Source organism: Phoenix dactylifera, unplaced genomic scaffold (assembly GCF_009389715.1).
Source record: "Phoenix dactylifera cultivar Barhee BC4 unplaced genomic scaffold, palm_55x_up_171113_PBpolish2nd_filt_p 000220F, whole genome shotgun sequence".
Classification (NCBI taxonomy): domain Eukaryota; kingdom Viridiplantae; phylum Streptophyta; class Magnoliopsida; order Arecales; family Arecaceae; genus Phoenix; species Phoenix dactylifera.
Window position 1 is genome coordinate 40,786 of NW_024067729.1, and position 24,577 is coordinate 65,362.

At 42.0% G+C, this 24,577-nt stretch overlaps 1 protein-coding gene across 1 annotated transcript; it reads right to left on the reverse strand.

The window, feature by feature from the left end:
- Positions 1-15,053: 15,053 nt before the first annotated feature.
- LOC120105188 lies at positions 15,054-16,033 on the reverse strand. The gene is made up of 2 exons (XM_039117425.1): positions 15,722-16,033; positions 15,054-15,628 (listed from the first exon to the last, which is right to left on the reverse strand). The coding sequence occupies exons 1-2, from the start codon at positions 16,012-16,014 to the stop codon at positions 15,520-15,522; spliced, it is 402 nt and encodes a 133-aa protein (XP_038973353.1). The 5' UTR covers positions 16,015-16,033; the 3' UTR covers positions 15,054-15,519.
- Between the last annotated feature and the right edge of the window lie 8,544 nt (positions 16,034-24,577).

Sequence of the window (24,577 nt, forward strand, 5' to 3'; positions counted from 1 at the left end):
TGCACGGGTTCGACGTTCATCGCATGAACGCTTGTTTCGAGACCTTTCGTAATTAGGTAAGAATTAAAACTTTTAGAACTAATAGGAAGATCAAATCTTCACCTTGCGCGGGTAGATGATCACCGCGAATCTGAATTCGTGGTTTTGGAAGAGGGTTCGTTTGAAGCCGTTCAAACGTCCGGCCTCTATGGGTATCCACACGAAGTAGAGAATCGATCAAAGCTTTCTTGTCTTCCCGGGGTGCTAGCTCCCTTGCAAAGACTCCTTTGATGGCTGATCTGTTCTCTTTCTTTCAACTCTTGAAAGTGCTTGAGAGGAGGAAGAAGAAGAAGGATGAAGAAGAGGAAGAAGATCAAATCCCTTCGCAGCTTTCTTCTCTTCACACGCGCTGAAGCCAAGAAAGAAGACCAAGAGGAGGGAGACGCCTCCTCTTCTTTTCTCCTAGCTGATGGCGGCTGAACCAAGGGAGGAGAGGGAGAGGGTGGCCACGGCTTGGAGGAAGAAAAGGCTTCCTCTAGGGCGCCGGCCCTAGTCCTCTTTTAATAAGGTTTGGAGCTCCTAACAATTAGGAGCTCCAAGACAATTTTCCAAAGAGGGGGCGCCGGCCCCCTCTTCTTCATGTCGCCCTAGCCATGTGAGAGGGGCTGATGTCCCTCTTACTTGGTTAACCTAATCCTCTTCCAAAGAGGATTAGGTGCCTCTCTCATGGTTTAATCCCAATCCAATTAGGATTAGCCAATTGGGTTCAATCTATGCTAGTCCTAATCCAATTAGGACTTGAATGAACCATGACTCAATTGAACTCTTCAATCCTAATCCAATTAGGAGTCATGTTGATTCATTAGATTAATAATTAATTTAGACTTAAGGAATCCTAATCCAATTAGGATTTGTTTAATTTTAGTCCTAATCCAATTAGGACTCTATTTGAATCCGTAGTCCTAATCCAATTAGGATTTCTAGGAATCCTACTCCAAGTAGGAATCCGATTTTGATTCAAAATTCCTAATCTCATTAGGATTGTAGGAATCCTATTCTAAATAGGAATCCCAGTCCTACTCCAACTAGGATTCCCAGTCCTAATCCAATTAGGACTCTAGGAATCCTACCCGAAGTAGGATTTGTGTTTAAGTCCAATTAATTAATTCCCTTTGTTCCTTCTTTAACTTCTTATCAATCAAATTGATTTCTTGTGATTCCTAATCACGATTTCAACCATCGGATCGGTCAATACTTCTAGTGTGTGTGACCCCATAGGTTCTATTCTGACTGGTAGTGAGATATATTGTGATCTCTATCACTATATCATTGAAAACTTCTTTCAATGGGTTGGAACGATTCCAACTCAACTCATTAGGGTTTATCGATCATCAAGATAATCCCTATGAGTCCCACCATCCACCAGTGACACCTAGCAGCATGTAGTGGCTACCCAGCAGAATGGAATGATGAACCTCTAGGTGCAGTTAACATGTGATACAGTCCTACTATCGTGGATCCCTACAGGACGGAGGTCATGGACAACTCGTCAAACCCCATCGTCTGTCATATGTCAAGATTTATTCGACTCGAGTTCGATAGTGAAAAACTCTTTCTCCACTGTGCATACTGCCCCGGCCGAGGTCTTACGAACTCAGTCTTATAAATCACATAGGATCTCTCCTTATCTATCATGGTCGATAGATTCCATATAGGTGCATACCCTACTCCTACAGTGAACTTACTGCAGCCAATCTACACTGCATGGACCCATATGGCTAGAGACCATGTATGTGTGCAGTCAAACTACAATAACCTCACTGTGAGTAGCCGAAGCGCCGCAGGTCAAAGGACCAGTCACACTACTGCAACATCAAGCAAGTCACTGACGAGTGGATAGACATCCAAGTGACTTCTTGTATTGGTCACGCTCAGTACCCTTGTTCTCTAACAAGCACCTGCACTATCACTTTAGTGTCCCTACACTGTGGACTCAAGTCTCGTCCATCCAGAAGGAGAGTGATCTGTGCACTGATCGGATCGATCACCGTCCTCGTGATGATCCTTTGATCAGGAGCATTTAGAAATTAATCACCAATGATACATGGCTCAAATTCTCAACTCTTGAGAATATGTATCATCATCTTATTAATTTCTTGGACGATTCATAGACACATAAACAATATGAATGAAAAAGATGCCTTTTATTTATTCAATAATAAATAGTCAAGTACAAAATTATGTCCCTAGAATCAACAATGTGTCAGCCAAATTGGCTTCTAGGGCATACATCTAACAATCTCCCACTTGCACTAAAGCCAATTGGTCATATATCTTAGGCCCATCTTCTCAAGGTGGGCTTCAGTCTTTTGCTGACTCAGCTGCTTAGTGAAAGGGTCTGCCACGTTATCCGCGGAGTCTACTCTCTGCACCTCTACATATTTCTTCTCCACATAGTCGCGTATGAGATGGAAGCGCCGTTCTATGTGCTTGGACTTCTGATGAGACCATGGCTCCATAGCTAGTGCTATGGTGCCAATGTTATCGCAGTAAAGTGTTATGGCATCTAATGACATTACACCTAATTCTGCAATTAACTTTTAATCAGAAGGTTTCCACTGCACCCTTAGATACGGCTTAACATTCAGCTTCTAAGGTAGAATCTATAATGATCGGTTGTTTGGAACTCTTCCAATTTACTGAACCACAATTGCACATATTCTGATGTAGACTTTCTATCATCAATATGTGTGCATCTTTCTACCTTCAACTCTGATCTTCTCCCAAAGACCAAGAACATGTCCTTAGTTCTTCTCAAGTACTTAAGACTGTTCTTTCACAGCTATCCAGTGCTTCTTGCCTGGATCTGACTGATATCTGCTTGTGACACTCACAGCAAGAGCTATATCAGGTTATGTACACAGCATGGCATACATGAGGCTTCCCATTGCCGATGCATAGGGAATCTTGCTCATGTGTTGAATCTCTTCAGCACCTCCTCTATGTACATCTTCTGTGAAAGGCCAAGCATTCTTTTAGATCTATCTCTATAGACCTTTATTTCCAAAATATAGGATGCTTCCCAAGGTCTTTCATGGAGAATTCTTTTGACAACCAGACCTTGACCGAGGTTAGCATGGGAATATCATTCCCAATCAGGAGAATGTCATCTACGTACAGTACGAGAAAAACGACAGCACTCCCACTAACCTTTTTGTAAACACATGGTTCCTCCTCGTTTTTGATGAAATCAAACGTTTTGATTGCATCATCGAAACGAGTGTTCCAACTCCGAGAGGCTTGCTTTAGTCCATAGATGGATCTTTGCAGCTTGCAGACCTTGTGATCTCCATCACTGGAAGTGAAACCCAAAGGCTGTTCCATATAGATATCTTCATCAAGATATCCATTCAGGAAAGCAGTTTTCACATCCATCTGCCAGATTTCATAGTCATGAAATGCTGCAATGGCAAGCAATGTCCGGATGGATTTTAGCATGGCTACAGGTGAAAAGGTCTCCTGATAGTCAATACCTTCGCGCTGACTATACCCTTTCGCCACAAGCCTTGCCTTATAGGTCTCTACCTCTCCATCCGAACCTATCTTCCTTTTGTAGATCCATTTGCATCCAATAGGTACAATACCTTCTGGTGGATCTACTAAGGTCCAGACTTGGTTGGAATGCATGGAGTCTATCTCTGACTTCATAGCTTTCAGCCATTTCTCGGAATCGATATCAGATATCGCCTCGTTGTAGGTTTTGGGATCCTGTATGTGATCCCTATCTCCCACTAGGAACATTTCCTCGGTATCCTCTTCTAGTATACCTAAGTATCTATCGGAAGGATGGGAGACCCTACTAGATCTACGAGGTGGTTGAGGGACATCGTGTACTGGCTCCTTATGAATAAGTTCTATAGGATCCATGACTCGTTGCTTTTCAGAGACTTTCTCTTCAAGCTCAATTTTCCTCCCACTGCCTCTATCAAGGATAAACTGATTTTCCAAGAAGATGGCATGACGGCTCACAAACACATTGTGATCCTCTGAGACGTAAAAATTGTATCCTAATGACTCTTTAGGATATCCTATAAAACGAGCACTTATGGTCCTAGCCTCTAACTTGTCCGCCTGTAGTCGCTTGACGTGGGCCGGACACCCCCAAATCTTGAGATGACCCAGACTTGGTTTCTTACCATGCCATATCTCATACGGTGTGGTAGGAACGGATTTAGAGGGAACTCTATTCAATAAATAAATCGCTGTGAGTAAGGCATCTCCCCAAAGGAACATAGGTAAATCAGTGAAGCTCATCATGGACCTGACCATATCCAATAGGGTCCGATTTCTCCTCTCTGACACCCCGTTGAGTTGAGGTGTACCCGGAGGTGTCCATTGTGAGACTATGCCGTTTTCTTTGAGATAGTCCCGGAATTCCCCACTAAGGTATTCTCCTCCTCGATCTGATCGAAGAGCCTTAAGAGGTTTTCCAGTTTGTTTTTCTACTTCATTTTTGAACTCTTTGAACTTTTCAAAGGATTCAGACTTGTGTCTCATAAGATACACATACCCATACCGTGAATAATCATCGGTAAAGGTAATGAAGTAAGAATAACGTCCCCTGGCTAGCACATCGAATGGGCCACATACATCTGTATGTACTAGGGTAAGTATTTCAGTGGTCCTCACCCCATGTCCTACAAAGGGTAGTCTGGTCATCTTTCCTTGAAGACAGGACTCGCAAACTGGATATGACTCGGAAGTCAATGAGCCTAAGAGCCCATCTTTATCCATTTTGTTCATTCTATCTTCTCCAATATGGCCAAGTCTGAGGCGCCACAAATATCTTTGGTTTATCTCATCTCTGGATCTTTTGGATCCTTTGGCACTCACATCTTGCTCGGTAACATTCACAGATACATCCATATGTAAATGGTAGAGACTGTCAATCATAAAACCACGTGCGACTATTTTATTTCTCAAATAAATAGAACAGCAGTCTTTGTCAAATGTAAAAACATGACCTTCCTGTGCTAGACATGAAACAGAAATCAAATTTCTGCTAGCAACAGGTACATAATAGCAGTCTCTAAGTATTAAACTAAATCCAGACGGTAGTCGCAGATGGTAGGTGCCCACAGCCATAGCAGCAACTTTTGCCCCGTTGCCAACCCGAAGGGTTACCGCACCTTCCGCCAGCCTTCTACTTTCCTTTAGACCCTGCATGGTAGTGCACAAATGAGCACTAGAACCAGAATCTATAACCCAACTAGAAGTAGAAGAAACCGTTAGATTAGTTTCAATAATGAGCAAGTCTATACCTTCTGAAGGTGTGTCACCTTTCTTGTTCTTCAGGCTCTCGAGGTATGAAGGACAGTTTCTCTTCCAGTGGCCTTCGACATTGCAGTGGAAACATTTTCCTTTGTCGTTAGCCTTTTTCTTTTGAACTTCCTTCTTTGGCTTCTTGTCTTTCTTCTGCTTCTTAGCAGACTTCATTTTCTTCCAAGTAGACTTTCTCTTGGAACCAGAAGTCAACTCAGCAGCGAGGACATTGCCCCTTGAACCTTTCAAGGCTCCCTCAGCAGTTACCAACATGTTGATTAGTTCAGTCTTAGTGCATTCAATCTTATTCATGTGGTAGTTTACTATAAACTGACCAAATGAATCAGGAAGTGACTGTAGGATCAAATCCGCTTGCAATTCCTTGTGCATGTCTATACCGAGCTTCTCAAGCTCCTCTAGGTCCTTGATCATGGTCAGACCGTGATCATGGACAGACTGCCCTTCGCGCATCTTCGCTTTGAAAAGCCTCTTGGACACTTCAAAACGAGCTGTGCGACTCTGCTCACCATACAACTCTTGTAGGTGTGCCAGTATGTCCCTAGCAGTCTTTATATTTTCATGCTGGTATTGGAGTTCATTAGACATAGATGCCATCATATAGCATTTTACTCTAATGTCATCCTCCAACCACTTTTTATGCATCTCACGCTGAACATCAGTGGGACGTGCTGGTAATGTGGGGATATCTGAATCGAGTATATAGCCTATCTTCTCACAGTCCAAAACTATTTTGAGATTTCTAAGCCAGTCCTTGTAATTGGTTCCGGTCAGTCGGTTGGTCTCAAGAATACGGGTCAAAGGGTTTGAAGCCGACATTGTATCTGCAGAAAGTAAAGATTCTAGTTAGACTCTTGTACTTGATCCTAATCTGTCCTAAGGTCTTTTAGAACAAATGTGACTCCCACTATTTTCTCGAATTCCTCACACTCCCCTGGTAGGAAAACGGAAATCCCACACGACTAGGGTTTCTAGTGGGTACTGCGGTCCCACCAATTTACATGCCACCTCACCTAACAGTTATTGGTGACACATAGATGGATGAGTGTACAACTCTTGTACAATGCTTCTCAAGCATGTTGCAGTGCAACTTGGTCTCTAAGCCATGAAGACCTCACCTAACAGTTATTGGTCTCATTTCTTAGTTAAGTCAGACCCACCGTATAACCGTAGGAATAAAGTCGTCATTGGGTCCTCACCTAACAGTTATTGGTGCCCAACCCCACCTTTACCCTACAACATCTCATGTCTATAGAGAGGTCCAGCCCCCCAATGCAACTTGACCACTGTATCCAGCCGAGACAAGTCAACATCAGAAAGGCCTTAGCAGCTCTACTACAGTGGAAGACCTATTGACTTAATATTGGTTAATCAGGTCTTAGTGTTTGCAACTTGAGCCTTTCATAAGAGGTAATCAAACAATTGGCCAGGTAAGCAGGTGGGAGGCTCCCCTTACTCAGAGAGTAAGGTCCTAATTAAGTAACCACCTTTCATGCTTTCCTAGACACCAATTAGATCAATTAATCTAATATGACTTGCTCATGTCGGTTCACTCTCGACTTGATTGAGGAGGTTTTGATTTAGGTCTCAATTGGGTTTGCTACATCACATGTAGACCTATCTACCCGACTCTCATTCACATCACATGCAAACGGCGCATTGCAGGCAGTTATAATCGCGGCAATAATTAAAGCTAAACTTTAACTAGGTGATGATCATGGATTCTAATTAGGTCGTATTACAAGCACATGCACATCAATCGATCAAGTGGTCTTCAACTCTTGAATTGGATCCAAGCTTCCTTGATTCGATCCTTGATCAACTCTTGATCCCATCGCCATCAACCGCTTAGATCACCTTTCATCTCATGCCTTTGCTTCAACTTGATCGTTGATGTACATCACATCACAGAAATACAACCAGATGTAAAATAAAAATAAAAATAATTTACATCTCCTTTTAGGAGGCACGCAGGCCTCTCAAAACATCAAATAAGATGCATGCAAGCATCTGAAAAATTACATGACATCGCAGATCACATCGCAGGTCATTACATTTGATACCAAAAGGGGTTGAATCCTATGATCATCACCGTATGCTACAATTATAATTTTCAGATCTGAAACTTAACTGATTATATCATGACATAGGTCGCTGATCATGCTAATCATGATTCTAAACTTTGTAATCCCATTAACAATGCAATTAGAATCATCTTTTTATCACATAAAAATCAGCATGTAAAAATCAGCACCCCTGAAAAAATCTGCATGCAGAATTTTTCAGCATGCATGATCATTTAATTTTCAAATCTAATATGCCTTTAGATATTTAATTCTTACCTTAATCTACGAAGCCTAGGCTCTGATACCACTGTTGGGAACCCGCCCATGCCGCTGATATTTCAAAAATTTTCAGATGGCAGCGGAATCGGCATGCACGGGTTCGACGTTCATCGCATGAACGCTTGTTTCGAGACCTTTCGTAATTAGGTAAGAATTAAAACTTTTAGAACTAATAGGAAGATCAAATCTTCACCTTGCGCGGGTAGATGATCACCGCGAATCTGAATTCGTGGTTTTGGAAGAGGGTTCGTTTGAAGCCGTTCAAACGTCCGGCCTCTACGGGTATCCACACGAAGTAGAGAACCGATCAAAGCTTTCTTGTCTTTCCGGGGTGCTAGCTCCCTTGCAAAGACTCCTTTGATGGCTGATCTGTTCTCTTTCTTTCAACTCTTGAAAGTGCTTGAGAGGAGGAAGAAGAAGAAGGATGAAGAAGAGGAAGAAGATCAAATCCCTTCGCAGCTTTCTTCTCTTCACACGCGCTGAAGCCAAGAAAGAAGACCAAGAGGAGGGAGACGCCTCCTCTTCTTTTCTCCTAGCTGATGGCGGCTGAACCAAGGGAGGAGAGGGAGAGGGTGGCCACGGCTTGGAGGAAGAAAAGGCTTCCTCTAGGGCGCCGGCCCTAGTCCTCTTTTAATAAGGTTTGGAGCTCCTAACAATTAGGAGCTCCAAGACAATTTTCCAAAGAGGGGGCGCCGGCCCCCTCTTCTTCATGTCGCCCTAGCCATGTGAGAGGGGCTGATGTCCCTCTTACTTGGTTAACCTAATCCTCTTCCAAAGAGGATTAGGTGCCTCTCTCATGGTTTAATCCCAATCCAATTAGGATTAGCCAATTGGGTTCAATCTATGCTAGTCCTAATCCAATTAGGACTTGAATGAACCATGACTCAATTGAACTCTTCAATCCTAATCCAATTAGGAGTCATGTTGATTCATTAGATTAATAATTAATTTAGACTTAAGGAATCCTAATCCAATTAGGATTTGTTTAATTTTAGTCCTAATCCAATTAGGACTCTATTTGAATCCGTAGTCCTAATCCAATTAGGATTTCTAGGAATCCTACTCCAAGTAGGAATCCGATTTTGATTCAAAATTCCTAATCTCATTAGTATTGTAGGAATCCTATTCTAAATAGGAATCCCAGTCCTACTCCAACTAGGATTCCCAGTCCTAATCCAATTAGGACTCTAGGAATCCTACCCGAAGTAGGATTTGTGTTTAAGTCCAATTAATTAATTCCCTTTGTTCCTTCTTTAACTTCTTATCAATCAAATTGATTTCTTGTGATTCCTAATCACGATTTCAACCATCGGATCGGTCAATACTTCTAGTGTGTGTGACCCCATAGGTTCTATTCTGACTGGTAGTGAGATATATTGTGATCTCTATCACTATATCATTGAAAACTCCTTTCAATGGGTTGGAACGATTCCAACTCAACTCATTAGGGTTTATCGATCATCAAGATAATCCCTATGAGTCCCACCATCCACCAGTGACACCTAGCAGCATGTAGTGGCTACCCAGCAGAATGGAATGATGAACCTCTAGGTGCAGTTAACATGTGATACAGTCCTACTATCGTGGATCCCTACAGGACGGAGGTCATGGACAACTCGTCAAACCCCATCGTCTGTCATATGTCAAGATTTATTCGACTCGAGTTCGATAGTGAAAAACTCTTTCTCCACTGTGCATACTGCCCCGGCCGAGGTCTTACGAACTCAGTCTTATAAATCACATAGGATCTCTCCTTATCTATCATGGTCGATAGATTCCATATAGGTGCATACCCTACTCCTACAGTGAACTTACTGCAGCCAATCTACACTGCATGGACCCATATGGCTAGAGACCATGTATGTGTGCAGTCAAACTACAATAACCTCACTGTGAGTAGCCGAAGCGCCGCAGGTCAAAGGACCAGTCACACTACTGCAACATCAAGCAAGTCACTGACGAGTGGATAGACATCCAAGTGACTTCTTGTATTGGTCACGCTCAGTACCCTTGTTCTCTAACAAGCACCTGCACTATCACTTTAGTGTCCCTACACTGTAGACTCAAGTCTCGTCCATCCAGAAGGAGAGTGATCTGTGCACTGATCGGATCGATCACCGTCCTCGTGATGATCCTTTGATCAGGAGCATTTAGAAATTAATCACCAATGATACATGGCTCAAATTCTCAACTCTTGAGAATATGTATCATCATCTTATTAATTTCTTGGACGATTCATAGACACATAAACAATATGAATGAAAAAGATGCCTTTTATTTATTCAATAATAAATAGTCAAGTACAAAATTATGTCCCTAGAATCAACAATGTGTCAGCCAAATTGGCTTCTAGGGCATACATCTAACATGCGGGCCTAGGGTTTAGAGTATTTTTGTTCCTTAGATCTTTCCACATACCCTGGCCTAGTTAGAGAGTTTTATGGTACTGTCCATTGGGGCAATGGGGGAATAGAGGGAACCGTAGCCGGTGTCCCATTGTTTATTTCCGAGGATTTTATAGCCCAAATCCTCCACCTTCCACAAGTAGGGGTAGCTCCCACACACCCCGAAGATAGGACTGAGGCCCTTACGGCCATTCTAGGGCATTCACCCCAGTCCCCTTTAGATGAGGTGTCCGCCAGCTCACTTTCAGTTGAGATGCGGCTCCTCTTGAGCATCATTTCTCGGTCTTTGTTCCCTAAGACCGGCCGGTTCGATTTTGTGTCTGAGAGGGACCTAGCCCTCATGTACTACATTCTCCAGGACACCCCCATAAACTTTCCCAAAATGATCTATAGATATCTGTGTGAGCCACTAGATAGACCTAGGCTCACCCTCCCCTATGGCATGCTATACACACTCATTTTTAGGGAGGCCGAGATTCCTATTCCTGAGGGGGAACCCTCTCGCGCATTGCGATGGACAGATCGCATGCGTCCGGAAACCCTACACAGGATGGGGTTTCGGAAGGTAGAGGAAACCTGGGTTAGGAAATCATCTACCTCCACACATACCACCAGACATTCTCCCAGTCCTGACCCAGATTCAGACTACCCTACCTTTTCCTCCACCTCTGCTCCCACTACCTCAGCCGGACCCTCCTCCTCCGCTCCACCCACTCAGCTGATGGAGGTCCGGATCTCTCCTGAGCAGCTCCGGGAGTTGCGACAGGACATCGTGAGGGATCTTCGGGACGACCTGCTTAGGGAGCTCCGAGGTCCAGCGACTGCTCCCTCTCCTGCACCCTCCTCTACATTGGTTCCTTCCCTTTCAGCCGTGACCGAGATGACGGCCCATGTGCGGGAAGAAATCTACAATGTCAGGAGCCTGATCCAAGCCCAGTTCTCTAGCATGAGTGATGTCACACGCACCACACGGCAGATGCGCGATGACGTCCGACAGGATATGGGCACCACTAGTCAGGGGGCAGAGCGCTTGGCGAATGTGCTGATCGCCAAGTTGGACACACTGCAGGAGACCCTGACCGAGCTCTCCACCACACACAGCAGGGCCACCTCGGCCATTATCTCCCAGCTTGGGAATGTTACAGATGGGGTCACTCTCCTCATGGAGCAGAACAGATTGAGAGGAGGAGCCACATCCTCGAGGAGACCCTAGCTGATTTTGTTTTATTTTGACATGTACTTTTTGCTTTACTCATTGTATTCACAAATGTACTTACATATACATCAATACAATGAGTAGACATATTCACTTCAATTGTGTGCCAATTGATCTCTACTTGCTTGTGTGTTCAATTCCCTTCCTTTTTGATACGATGACAAAAAGGGGGAGAAATATGTATTAGATATGTAAAAGGATATGTAAAAGGAATCAATGCGAATCAATGAAAAGAAAAATTTTTAAAACACACAATAATTTGTTCTAAGTGGATTTGATACCTCGAGGCTCATTATCTCTCTGTTGGGGCTCCTAATGGAGTAATCTCCAGAATCTATTCAAGGGACATTCGGAGATTAGTTGAATCCTACTCAAGAACAAATTGACAGATTTTTCCTCTTAAAACCAAAAATTTAAGTTCAAAAACTTCAATGCATTAAAAGGAAATTCAGAGAATCAAAACAAAGTTGAATGCATATATTGAGGGGGAGAATCTGAATTTTTAAGAAAGCCAAATCATTAAAAATATATAAGCCAAACAATTGAGTGCATGACATGAAGGCTTATATAATTCCAAATGAAAGGGGGAGCTTTAACTCCAAAATTTATTGTTTCACACCTTTCAAGTTTGGATAAATTAAATAACCAGACACTTGAATTCATTTATAGATTTTATTTCCTTGTTTATTGAGTAATTCACTTTACATATACTCAATGTTTTGTCATCATCAAAAAGGGGGAGATTGTGGAGTGATTGATTAAAACCTTATTTGATTTTGATGAGCTCAAAGCATTTGAGTATATCTTTTGTTTACTAATGAATTCAATCGAGTGTTTCAGTGAAAATCTTGTCTAAGTGTTTCTAGATTTGGTTCAAGATATTTTGGATAAGTTAAGAAGTCAGTTTGAACCAAAGTCTGAGACTCGAGTCGACTCCGGGATATTACGAGTCGACTCCAAGCGTATCAGAAGCACTGGCACAGGCTCGAGTCGACTCTGGTACACTACGAGTCGACTCCGACTGAGAACAGACAGATGAACAGAAAGACACAATTCAAAAACTGTCAGCGAGTCGACTCCTGAAGTGCGCGAGTCGACTCCACTGCTTACCGAGTCGACTCCGGAGTAATATGAGTTGACTCCAAGGAGTTACAGACAGAAAAGTCAGAGAGCGATTTTCGACCCTGAGAGCCGAGTCGACTCCTGAGGAACACGAGTCGACTCCGATGGCTGGTAGGTCGACTCCAAAGAAAACAAGAGTCGACTCTCAGTGGTACACAAGGCAAAAGTCAGAGAGCAGTTTTCGGACACTGAGATTCGAGTCGACTCCTGCAATGCTCGAGTCGACTCCGAGACAGCGCGACCCCAAAAAGACAAAAGACCGAATTATTGTCTCTGAGAGCCGAGTCGACTCCAAGACAGCTCGAGTCGACTCCAAGTCAGCGCTACACCAAAAAGACAGAAGGGTGTGTTTCGGAAACTGAGAGCCGAGTCGACTCCGGAACAGTTCGAGTCGACCCCAAGACTGGACGAGCCAAAAGACAGAAGATAGGGAGTTCGGGCTCTGAGCGCCGAGTCGACTCCCAGGATTGTCGAGTCGACTCGAGTGGACCAAGTTGAAAAATAGATCTACGGATTTAATGGGATGAGCCGACTCCGAAAATGCCAAGTCAGCTCCAGATGTTGGCGAGTCGACTCCGGGTTAAGTCGAGTCGACTCCCAGTCGAGGAGGTCACTTTAATTCAAATCCGGAACAGTTGCCGAGCCGACTCCAGAAAAGCATGAGTCGACTCCCGCTACAGCCGAGTCGACTCCAGATCGCGCGAGTCGACTCCGACCCCAACGGACACATTGTCAGGATGTGCAGAGTGTGCAGAACGGGCAGAAAAAGGTGTCTAACGGCTAGTTCCGTGGGGGATGGCTTAAATAGCCACAGAGGACTGTAGCAAGGCAGAGAAGCACTATTCCACTCAAAGAAATCAAGCATCCTTTCTCTGCAAACTGGTTTTCAACAGAAAAGAAGGAAGAGCGCCATAAACTCCATCCAACTACCTCTTTCCAGCATTTAAAGAAGTCTCCTCCTGCCTTCAAGTCGACCAGACGTTCAAGAGGAGACCCAAAAGTTCAAGAAGCCCTACTCTACTCCAACTCAAACGTGTTTGAGGGCTCTTAACTTCTCTCTAGTTTATATTGCTGTTTATCTGCTTTTTAGAAGCTCTGTTTTTCCGTTTGTCTTTGTTCTTTCCATCTTGTCTTTGCTTGATTCAATCAGGGGATTGAATCAAGAGTGTAGAGGTTGGTTGGTGAGCCGAGGGTAAAACCAACGTGTAAGGGTTCGATTGTGATCCCGGGAAAACAATCGGGGTGGTTCTAGTCGGTGAGCCTGGGAAAACCGACCGAGTTCGTTGTGACCTCGTAAAACAACAAGTTGGGTTGTGAGCTTGTAAAACAACCGGCTGTAATCCAAGGGGTTATAGTGAATTCCCAAGTGAGACTTGGGGAGTGGACGTAGGAGCAAGGGTTAGCTCCGAACCACTATAAAAACATTGTGTTTGTGATTGCTTGTGTTTCTCTCTCTTACTCTCATTTCACTCACAGCACATAGCAACTAATTAATCATCTTGCAAAAGTATTAATTAGTCATCCTCAAACGTTTTTAATTGCAAAATTATTTTAAAACCCAATTCACCCCCCCTCTTGGGTTGTCTATCTGGGCAACACAGCTGCAATTCTGGAGGTCAACTTTGCATGAGTAGTTTGTATCCTTTACGTCATATATCATTATGTTGGACGTAAACACGGATAATCTCCGACCATCTTCTGCATTTTTATGTAACACTTTCTCAGCATCTGGACATAGGTGGGTTTGAATGCTATATCCTTGATTACGCCGTTCATGCATCATCTGCATAATTTGAAGCCTGATATGGTCAACCATATGAGGGATAGGCAGATGACGAGCCTCCAAGATCCAACTATTAAAACACTCAGCCATGTTAGATGTCATAGTGCCCCAGCGTGGACCTGAAAAAATTGCGTTTGCCCAATGCTCGGGGTTGGCATGTAGGAGAAAGGTGGAAGCACCAGGGGCTTCTGATGTAAGCTTCCCAATTAGCTTTTGAAAAACATTAAGCCTTGGAGTATACGCAACAGCATTTACTAAATCAAGCAGCCTCTTTCTGTCAGCTGCACGATAATGGACAAGCACCTGCGATCACAATTAAATATCAAACATACCGGATGGTATATTACTTAGATACTTTCTACTTAAAATTATTTACAATATTATGATGCAAACCTGATTCTTGAAGTTTTCTTTCACATGACGAATACAATATGAGTGGTAGCAACCAGGAAAGTACTTCGGCACCGATTTTATAATTCCCTGATGTCTATCTGTCATAAATGTGAACTTTTGACCATGATACGCACTGCAACTATGAATAGCTTCTTTGAAAATCTGGCAAAACCATTCCCAGTTCTCATCAGTTTCTGTATCTACCACACCATAAGCTATAGGAAACATATCATCATTGCCATCTTTGGCAGTGGCGCCAAGCAATACACCCCCATCCTTATGTTTTATAAATGTCCCATCCATAAAAATTAGAGGTCGACATCCTTTTATGAAACCCAATAGTGAAGCATGAAAACAAATGAACAGACGTCTGAATCGACCTTCAATTGTTTCATACTTTGTAATGCTGCCGGGGTTGGTTTGAACAATGGCGTCGCAATACCACCGAATTCGGTCATAAGATAGCGATCTATCACCATAAATCTCCTTCATAGCCAGCTCCTTACCATGCCAAGCTTGATGATACGGCAATTGAACACCATATTCCCGACGAATATCTTTTACAATGTCAGTCGGCTTATATAATGGCATATCTTGAAGTTTATCTTTAACAATGTTCGAAACCCAACGTTTTGAAGCCTTCGGATGCGACCGGACTTGCATCCCTCCTCCACATGTATGGTTACCGTTCATTTTTTTAATTGCAAACTTTTCACCATTACCAAGTCGAGAAGCATGGATACGCCATTCACATTCTTCATATGCACATTCCACAGTAACTCGCTCACGATCGTTCTTCATGAATACAAAATCTCTGCAATTTGCGATACAAAAGTTGCGAATGCTGTCACGAAGAGTTTCGACATTCCTGAACTCCTGACCAACGCCCTCTATACAACTTTTCCAAGCATCCAACGAATTTCTTTGACTTCCTTCCTATTCAATTGCAGCTCTCGTCTCTTCAACAACTTGGACAAAATTACTTGAGCTACTCTTTGAAATATTTTTGGATCTCCAACTAATTTCAGCACCATGGGATGAGCCACTGTCCATACAAAACGATAAACATAATTTCAGCACACTTATTAATGTTCTTTTAGCTTCAAATGAACAAAATAAAATTTCAAATATGGAATACCTGGTATTGATTACCACATCAGCAGCTTCGATCAAGCTTGGAGAATGAGTAACAACCATCTCGATCACTGCCGCATTTAAGTTCACATGTATTTGATGCATGTTATGAACATCTTTATCGCTCATGAGCGTAACAAGCATTCTAGATTTGTTTGGAATATAAAACTTAATTTCTATCATTGTAGAAGATAAATGTCTCCACCTTTCCACTATTTCCTTGAATATTTGATCAAGAGTTGTGTCCTCACAGATGGAAATAATAACAGCTTCACTACCGTAACAACAAATGGCCATCAAAACCGGGCTACTACTATTCTTTGAAGCCATCATAATGAAAATAGGAGGGATCAGCACAAATGATTTGGCGACAATTCTTGGAGCTCAGCTCTGTTATAACAAAGTCAGACGAAGAGTGCAGAATCCGAGGCACATCAGCAAAATATCTCTGTTAAAACAAAGTTAGAGGCACACCTGATCTTAATTCCCCACACCCTAAGGCAAAATGGAAGAAGATGGCACACTGGAGCAGAACAAGGCATTCATAAACAAAGAAAACAGTTAAGTTAATTCCCCACACCCTATGGCAAAACGAAACAAGATGGAAAATAGTTAAGTTAATTCCTGTTGACCCCCTAATGGATTTTGATGAATACAAAACACTAGAGTAAAATTCCATTATATCTTAACTATTTAATTGAGGAATTCATGTGTTTTATTAAGAATATTGTTAAGAAATGTCTAGGCAAGTTTCCATAATTTTTATGAATTTATTGAAGAATATTTTGAGCTAAAGAAAAAGTTCAGGGACAGCCGAGACGTCTCCTGATAGTTTCAGAGACGTCTCTGGCACAAACAGGAAGAACTGGCACACTTGGAGACATCCCCGGCACCTGCCGAGTCGTCCCCGCGTTAGCGGAGTCGACTCTCTCAGTAGCGGAGTCGACTCTCTCAGTGGCGGCAGAAAGGCAGTTTTCAAGTGATATGCGCGAGACGTCCCCACTGTACGCCGAGTCGTCCCCGCAGGTAAAAAGGAGAATTCCCGAGTCGTCCCCAAGATAGCCGAGACGGCTCTCTCAGGGTTTTCCAGAGAATGTTTTTTCGGTGATAAGGAAGCGGAGTCGACCCCAAGACAGCGGAGTCGTCCCCACGCATAAAGTGCAGACAAGCCGAGACGTCCCCTGAAAGAGCGGAGTCGACTCTCTCAGGAAATTCCAGAGAACATGATTTTCGGAGATAAAGAAGCGGAGTCGTCCCCAAAGCAGCGGAGTCGTCCCCACTCAAAAAGTACTAACACGCCGAGACGACCCCTTAAAGTGCCGAGTCGACCCCAGACAACGAAAAAAGTAAAGTCTTGTAGCCGAGACGTCTCTCGTTGAAGCGGAGACGTCCCCGGAGCGCCTGGGACGCGACTGACAGCTTTTCAGGTTTGGTTTGAATTTCAAATCCTTCTCTTTTTGTTTCTAACGGCTATATTTGCTTTTTGGGCTATAAAAAGGGACCTCTTAAGTGGTTCTCAACAACCCTTTACCAACCAAAAAGCTAGATCATTCAAGAGAGAAGTTAGAAAGAAAAGCTCAAGGGAGTGAGTGCATTCAAGGAAGGAAATCAAGTATTCTCAAGTCTCCCAAGCGATTTCAAGCTCAACCACTCTCGTGCGCTCGGGATTCGAAGCTCACACTCAACCCTACGCGCTCCACCTCGGAAGAATCAACATCTCCCACGCTTCCAACGGCAAAAGGATTCTTCCGGGTTACATTATTCATAATTGTTATATTTGCTTCTTAGAGCTTTTATTTCCTTTTGTAAACTCTTTTATTGTGGTGCTTGTTCCAGTCAAGGGACTTGGAACAAGGGAAAGGCGTCCCAAGCCTAAGTGAAATTGGGGATTTTTGGGTTTGTTGTGAGCCCGGTGTAAAACAACGAGTTGGGTAGTGAACTCGCAAAACTACCGTACTGTAATCTTGGATTATAGTGGAAATTCCCAAAGGCGCTTTGGGGAGTGGATGTAGGAGCGGTGAAGGCTCCGAACCACTATAAAACCGTGTGTTTGTGGTTGTCTCTTCTTATCTCTTTATCTTTATTTTAGTTCATATATTTGTGTATTTTATTTTAATTAGGCAAAAAGTTTTTAAAACACCCAATTCACCCCCCTCTTGGGTGACCATCTCTGGGCAACAAGTGGTATCAGAGCGGGTGCTCTGTATATTTCTTGAAAGACCTAACCGTCTTAGCCAAAGATCTAGATGGCAACACCCTTTAACAATGTTCCTGCCGAGGGGCAAGCAACCAATAGACCTCCACTCTTCAATGGGACAAATTATACCTATTGGAAGATAAGAATGAGAATTTTCATTCAAGCACAAGACTATGCCTTGTGGAGGGTTATAGTCAAGGGACCACAAGAACCATCACACGTGGTGAATGGCATTCGAGTTCCCAAACCTGAGGAGGATTGGGATGAGAATGATGATAGGATGGCTCAACTCAATTCTAGAGCCATGAACTCATTATTTTGTTCTCTAGATGTAAATGAGTTCAATAGAGTCTCTACATGCAGTTCCACTAAGGAAATATGGGATAGGCTTGAAGTTACCCACGAGGGTACAAATCAAGTCGAAGAGTCCAAAGTGAACATTCTAGTTCACAAGTATGAATTGTTTAAGATGGAACCTAATGAAACCATCACATGCATGTTTACACGTTTTACCGAAATTATTAATGGCCTAAAAAGCTTGGGCAAATCTTACACTAACCCCGAACTTGTGAGTAAAATTTTCAGGTCACTGCCAAAAGCATGGGAAGCAAAGGTCACGGCGATTGTAGAAGCCAAAGACCTCAACACCTTGGGGCTAGAACAACTCTTGGGCTCATTGATGACGCATGAGCTCACGATGAAGCAGCATGAAGAAGAGCTGCCAAAGAAAAAGACAATCGCACTCAAGGCTACCTCAAGTGTATGTGAAGAAGAGAGCAGTGAGAGTGAAGAAGAAAGTCAAGATGAGGACTTGGGTTTGATAGTAAGGAAATTTAAAAAATTCATGAGAAGAAAGAAACCATTCCCAAGAAAGAAATTTGGAGGGAGAAATGATTGGGAAAAAGAAAAGGAAAAAGAAAGAGACCCAATCGTATGCTATGATTGCAAGAGACCGGGACATATTCGTTCCGAATGCCCACAACAAAAGAAGCATTTTGGAAAGAAGAAGAAAAAGGCATTGAAGGCAACATAGGATGATAGTGACACATCATCCTCCGAGGAAGAGAAGGAAGAGACCGCCAATCTATGCTTCATGGCGTTCGAAGATGACGAGGTATGTCAAAACCCAACTATAAATTTTACTTTAGAAGAATTATATGATGCTTTTCAAGAACTTATGGGTGATTGTAGTATGTTAGGAGCAAAGAATAAAGAATTAAAAGCCTCAAATCAAAAACTAAAGGAAAATATTGAAAACCTATTAATTGAAAAGGAGAGCGTTAAAAATATGAACACTACTAACCTAAAAATCGAAAATTCAAGACTTAGCACTGAAAATGAAAAGGCAAAAACACTAATCAAGGAATTAAATCTAAAAGTAAATTCCCTACTCAATAATAATACCTCACTTGCGCAAACTGTTGAATCTCTTAAAAAGGATATGGAAGAACTAGTTAAAGAAAATTTGAATCTTAAGAATGAGGTACATAAGTACAAGCCAATTGTTGAAAAATTCACACAAAGCTCTGAAAAATTAAATCTTATTCTTTCAAATCAAAGAGCTGTTTTCAATAAAGCCGGATTAGGATATAAAACTAATAAGCAACAAAAGTATCTAAAGAATTTCTTTGTAAAAGCAAAAGACGTAAAAACTGAAAAACCAACATGCTTTCTTTGTGGAAAGAACGGACATAAAGCCTACTCTTGTATTCAAAGAAAAATCCAAACTAACAAGAATACATTTGTAAAAGCTAAAAGCATAACTAAAGTATGGGTGCCTAAGGGAACCAACTACACTAACCACGAAGGACCCAAAAAAACTTGGGTACCTAAGAGCTTCACATGATCATTTTGCAGGTATGCCTTGCAGCCGGAAATAAAAAGAGAATGTGGTATCTTGATAGTGGTTGCTCAAGGCATATGACCGGTGACAAGAGTCTCTTCGTCACCTTGGAATCAAAAGAAGGAGGAGTAGTCACATTTGGAGATAATGCTAAAGGCCGAATTATTGGTATTGGTAAAATCTCCATATCACCCTCCTCATTTATTGATAATGTATTGTTAGTTAATGGACTAAAACATAATTTATTAAGTATAAGTCAATTTTGTGACAAGGGCTTTAAAGTGTCATTTGAATCATCACTATGCATAATTAGTAGTCCAATTGATAATGAGATCATACTCACAGGACATAGGCATGGAAATGTTTACATGGTAGATCTTGATGATCTCACCATGAAGGATGGCCAATGTCTTGTAGCCATGAATCCCAAAGTCAATGAGACTAGTTGGTTATGGCATCGTAGGTTAGGGCATGCTAGCATGGACTTAATCTCCAAATTAATTACAAAAGATCTAGTCAAAGGACTACCAAAAATAGACTTTGAGAAGAATAAAATTTGCGCTGCATGTCAATTAGGGAAACAAACAAGAAGTTCCTTCAAGTCTAAGAACATAGTCTCAACAACAAAACCCTTAGAACTAATTCACATGGATTTGTTTGGACCCACTAGAACTGCTAGTCTTGGGGGTAAGAAATTTGGTCTTGTAATTGTTGATGATTTTTCACGTTTTACATGGGTTTCATTTCTTGCACATAAAGATGAGTCCTTTCCTGCTTTTATCAAGTTTCATAATAGGGTTTCGAATGAACTCAATCTTAAACTAAAAGCAATTAGGAGTGATCATGGTACCGAGTTTGAAAATCAGCACTTTGAAAAGTTTTGTGACGAAAATGGTATCAATCACAATTTCTCGGCACCTAGGACACCCCAACAAAATGGGGTGGTAGAAAGGAAGAATCGCACACTAGCAGATATGGCTCGTACCATGTTGTGCGAATCGGATCTACTAAAGTATTTTTGGGCTGAAGCAATAAATACTTCATGTTATATCTTAAATCGTGCTTTAGTTAGATCCATCTTAAAGAAAACACCGTATGAGTTGATAAAAGGTAAGAAACCAAATATAAGTTATTTTCATGTTTTCGGTTGTCGATGCTTTATTTTGAACAATGGAAAGGACAATCTCAGTAAATTTAGTGCTAAATCAGATGAGGGGATCTTCTTAGGTTATTCCTCATCTAGTAGAGCATACAGGGTCTTCAACAAGAGAACTCTCGTTGTTGAAGAATCCATTCATGTTGTTTTTGATGAAACTAATGGAGATTCTTCTAGAAAAGAAGAAGATGGTGATCTAGGTATACTTGAAGACCAAATGAAGGAACTCTTCACTCAAGACAAACAATATGAGGATGAGATCAAAGAAGATACAAATCAGCGAGATGATGAAGATCAACCTCCATCAAGAAATCAAGATCTTCCTAAAGAATGGAGGTATGCACATGGTCATCCAAAGGATCTAATCCTTGGTGATCCTTCACAAGGTATAAGAACTAGATCCTCTTTAAGAAACACTAGTAATTATCTTGCTTTCGTTTCACAAATAGAGCCTAAATCACTAGAAGAAGCTGAAAAAGATGATAATTGGATGAATGCTATGCAAGAGGAATTAAACCAATTCGAAAGAAATGAAGTTTGGACTCTAATGAAAAGACCCCCTAATATTTCAATTATAGGCACCAAGTGGGTGTATAGAAATAAACTAGATGAAGATGGAATAATCATAAGAAACAATGCTAGGCTAGTGGCCAAAGGATATAATCAGAAGGAAGGAATAGATTTTGATGAAATTTTTGCTCCTGTTGCTAGGTTAGAGGCTATTAGACTGCTTTTAGCATATGCATGCTTCATGAATTTTAAACTCTATCAAATGGATGTAAAAAGTGCATTCTTAAATGGCTATATAATGGAGGAAGTTTATGTAGGACAACCTCCAGGTTTTGAAAATCACTTACATCCAGATTATGTGTATAAATTGCATAAAGCATTGTATGGACTTAAGCAAGCTCCTAGGGCATGGTATGAAAGATTAAGTAATTTTCTAATTGAGAACAAATTTAAGAGAGGAAATGTAGACAAAACCCTCTTTATTAAAAGAAAAGGAAATGACTTATTGCTTGTACAAATTTATGTGGATGATATAATTTTTGGTGCTACTAATGATAGTCTTTGTCAAGAGTTTGCCAAGCTTATGCAGGGAGAATTTGAAATGAGCATGATGGGTGAGCTCAACTTCTTCCTTGGGCTGCAAATAAAACAATCAGAGGAAGGCATCTTCATCAGTCAGTCCAAGTATATCAAAGAAATGTTGGAGAAATTCAAGATGAAGGATGCAAAAGAAATCAGCACACCCATGGGCTCAAGTTGCAAGCTTGACAAAGATGAAAAAGGTAAAAGTATAGACTGCAAATTGTACAGAGGTATGATAGGCTCTTTACTTTACCTTACTGCTAGTAGACCAGATATATTATTCAGTGTTTGTATGTGTGCTAGATACCAAGCATGTCCTAAGGAATCACACTTGCAAGCTGTTAAGAGAATTTTTAGATATCTAGTAGGGACATCTAATGTAGGTTTATGGTATTCTAAACAATCTGACATAAACTTAATTGCTTATTCCGATGCTGATTTTGCCGGGTGCAAACTCGACAGAAAAAGCACAAGTGGCACATGTCAATTCTTGGGTGCCAATTTGGTTTCTTGGTTTAGCAAGAAACAAAATTCAGTTGCTTTGTCCACAGCTGAGGCTGAGTACATTGCAGCTGGAAGCTGTTGTGCCCAAGTTCTTTGGATTAAGCAACAACTTGAAGACTTCGGTATCAAAATGGATAATATACCAATTAAGTGTGATAATACAAGTGCAATTAATTTAACAAAGAATCCTGTCCAACACTCTAAGTCAAAGCATATAGAGATTAGGCATCATTTTATTAGGGATCATGTGCTGAAAAATGATGTGATGATTGAATATGTATGTACTGAAAATCAATTAGCTGATATATTTACAAAGCCCCTTTGTAAAGATAGATTCAATTTCTTAAGGAATGCTTTGAGCTTGTATGATCCTAGCAAATGAATTGAACTTGTATTGCATTGCTTTGCTACTCAAACTAGTAATCCACCTCAAAGTAAACATAAGTGAAAACATGAATTCATCTAAGCTAAATGACGAACTGTTTGACTTTCCGGAGGATGGTTACCCTCCCTTGGACTCTTCATAGAGATATTTTCAGAGCGTATATCATGGGTATTCGAAATTTGGTCAAACATTCCTCATTTCAACATTAATAATTCAAAAATCATTATCAAATTATTATAGGATGTATCATTAAGGGGGAGGATCACAAACAAATTCACTCTAAGTTTATCAAAAGAGATCATGTTGATTAGGGTGATTAAACAAAAAAATTGGGAGAAGAAAGAATTCAGTCTGAAATTTTTCAGTGCCGGAGACGTCTCTGGCAAATCGCAGAGACGTCCCCCCCAGGGGAGACGTCTCGCCTTAGTCGCGGAGACGTCTCGAGGACCGAATGAGGGCTTTTTAAATAGGTCGAAATCGCTCGAGCCGACTCGAGCTTTCTCCCTCATTCCCGACCAAAACGGAAAACCCTAGCCTCCATTTGCTCTCCATCTCAAATCCCAGCCTCCGTTTGCTCTAAATCACAAACCCTAGCATCCATGGCACCAAAGAAAGCTAGGACAACCCGTGGGAGGCGACCTAGAGTAGCGGCCGACGGTGAGGAACGGCGGGAAGAACCCTCCGCGCCTTCTCCTCCGGTTGCTCCGCCGACCACGACGATTTCCTGTGCAAATCGCACAGTCACGACTGGTAGGTACATCGATTTCTCCTTTTTAGATCATGAGGGGTTCTCTATTGGAGAGAGACTCCGAGCTCAAGGGTGGGAGCACCTTTGCACCCTAAATACCTCGACCTACCCCGGCCTAGTTAGAGAGCTTTTTAGCAATATGGCATTAGGGGACCAAGGGTACACTGGATGTGTCCGGAGGACATTAGTGGAAGTAAATGAAGATGTCCTATCCACTGTCCTACAAATCCCTAAGGACGGTGAGGCTCCAACCTCACTTCCCCAAAGGGAATTAGCCCTAAATCTGCTTTTAGGACAAGAGGACTGCGGCCCTCTTGATGTTATCAACTCCCAAGACCTAAACGCCGAAATGAGATTACTTTTAAGTATTGTCAACCGGGTCTTGTTTCCCAAAACCGGTCGCTTCGATTTTGTTTCGGAGCGAGACTTAGCTATTATGCATCATATCCTACTAAGGATCCCTCTAAACCTTCCTAGACTCATGCTAAATTACATTGCCCTATGTCATAGGTATTCTAGATTTAGTATACCCTATGGCATGATCTTTACCTTAATCTTTAAACACTTCAAGGTTCCCATTCCAACAAATGAACCTGCAAAGCCCTTGAGAAACACCGACTATTACAATGAGGGCACAATGAGAAGAATGGAGTTTCATAAGATAGATGGGTCGTGGGTCAAGGTTCCAAAAAGAAAAGCACAAACCATAGAGCCTGAAATCCCACATCATGAGTCTGACCATCACTCTCCTCCACCTAGCCACATGAACATCCCTGATCTTCCCTCCAGCTCAGCTGGACCTTCCACATCCATGCCACCACCTCCTCCAGTCAGTGGGCCCTCCTTCCTGTCAGAGGATCAGATGCGCACCTTAGCATCTGCCATTTGCCAGCAGATGAGGGAGGAGATGAGATCCATGATCTCCACAGAGTTGG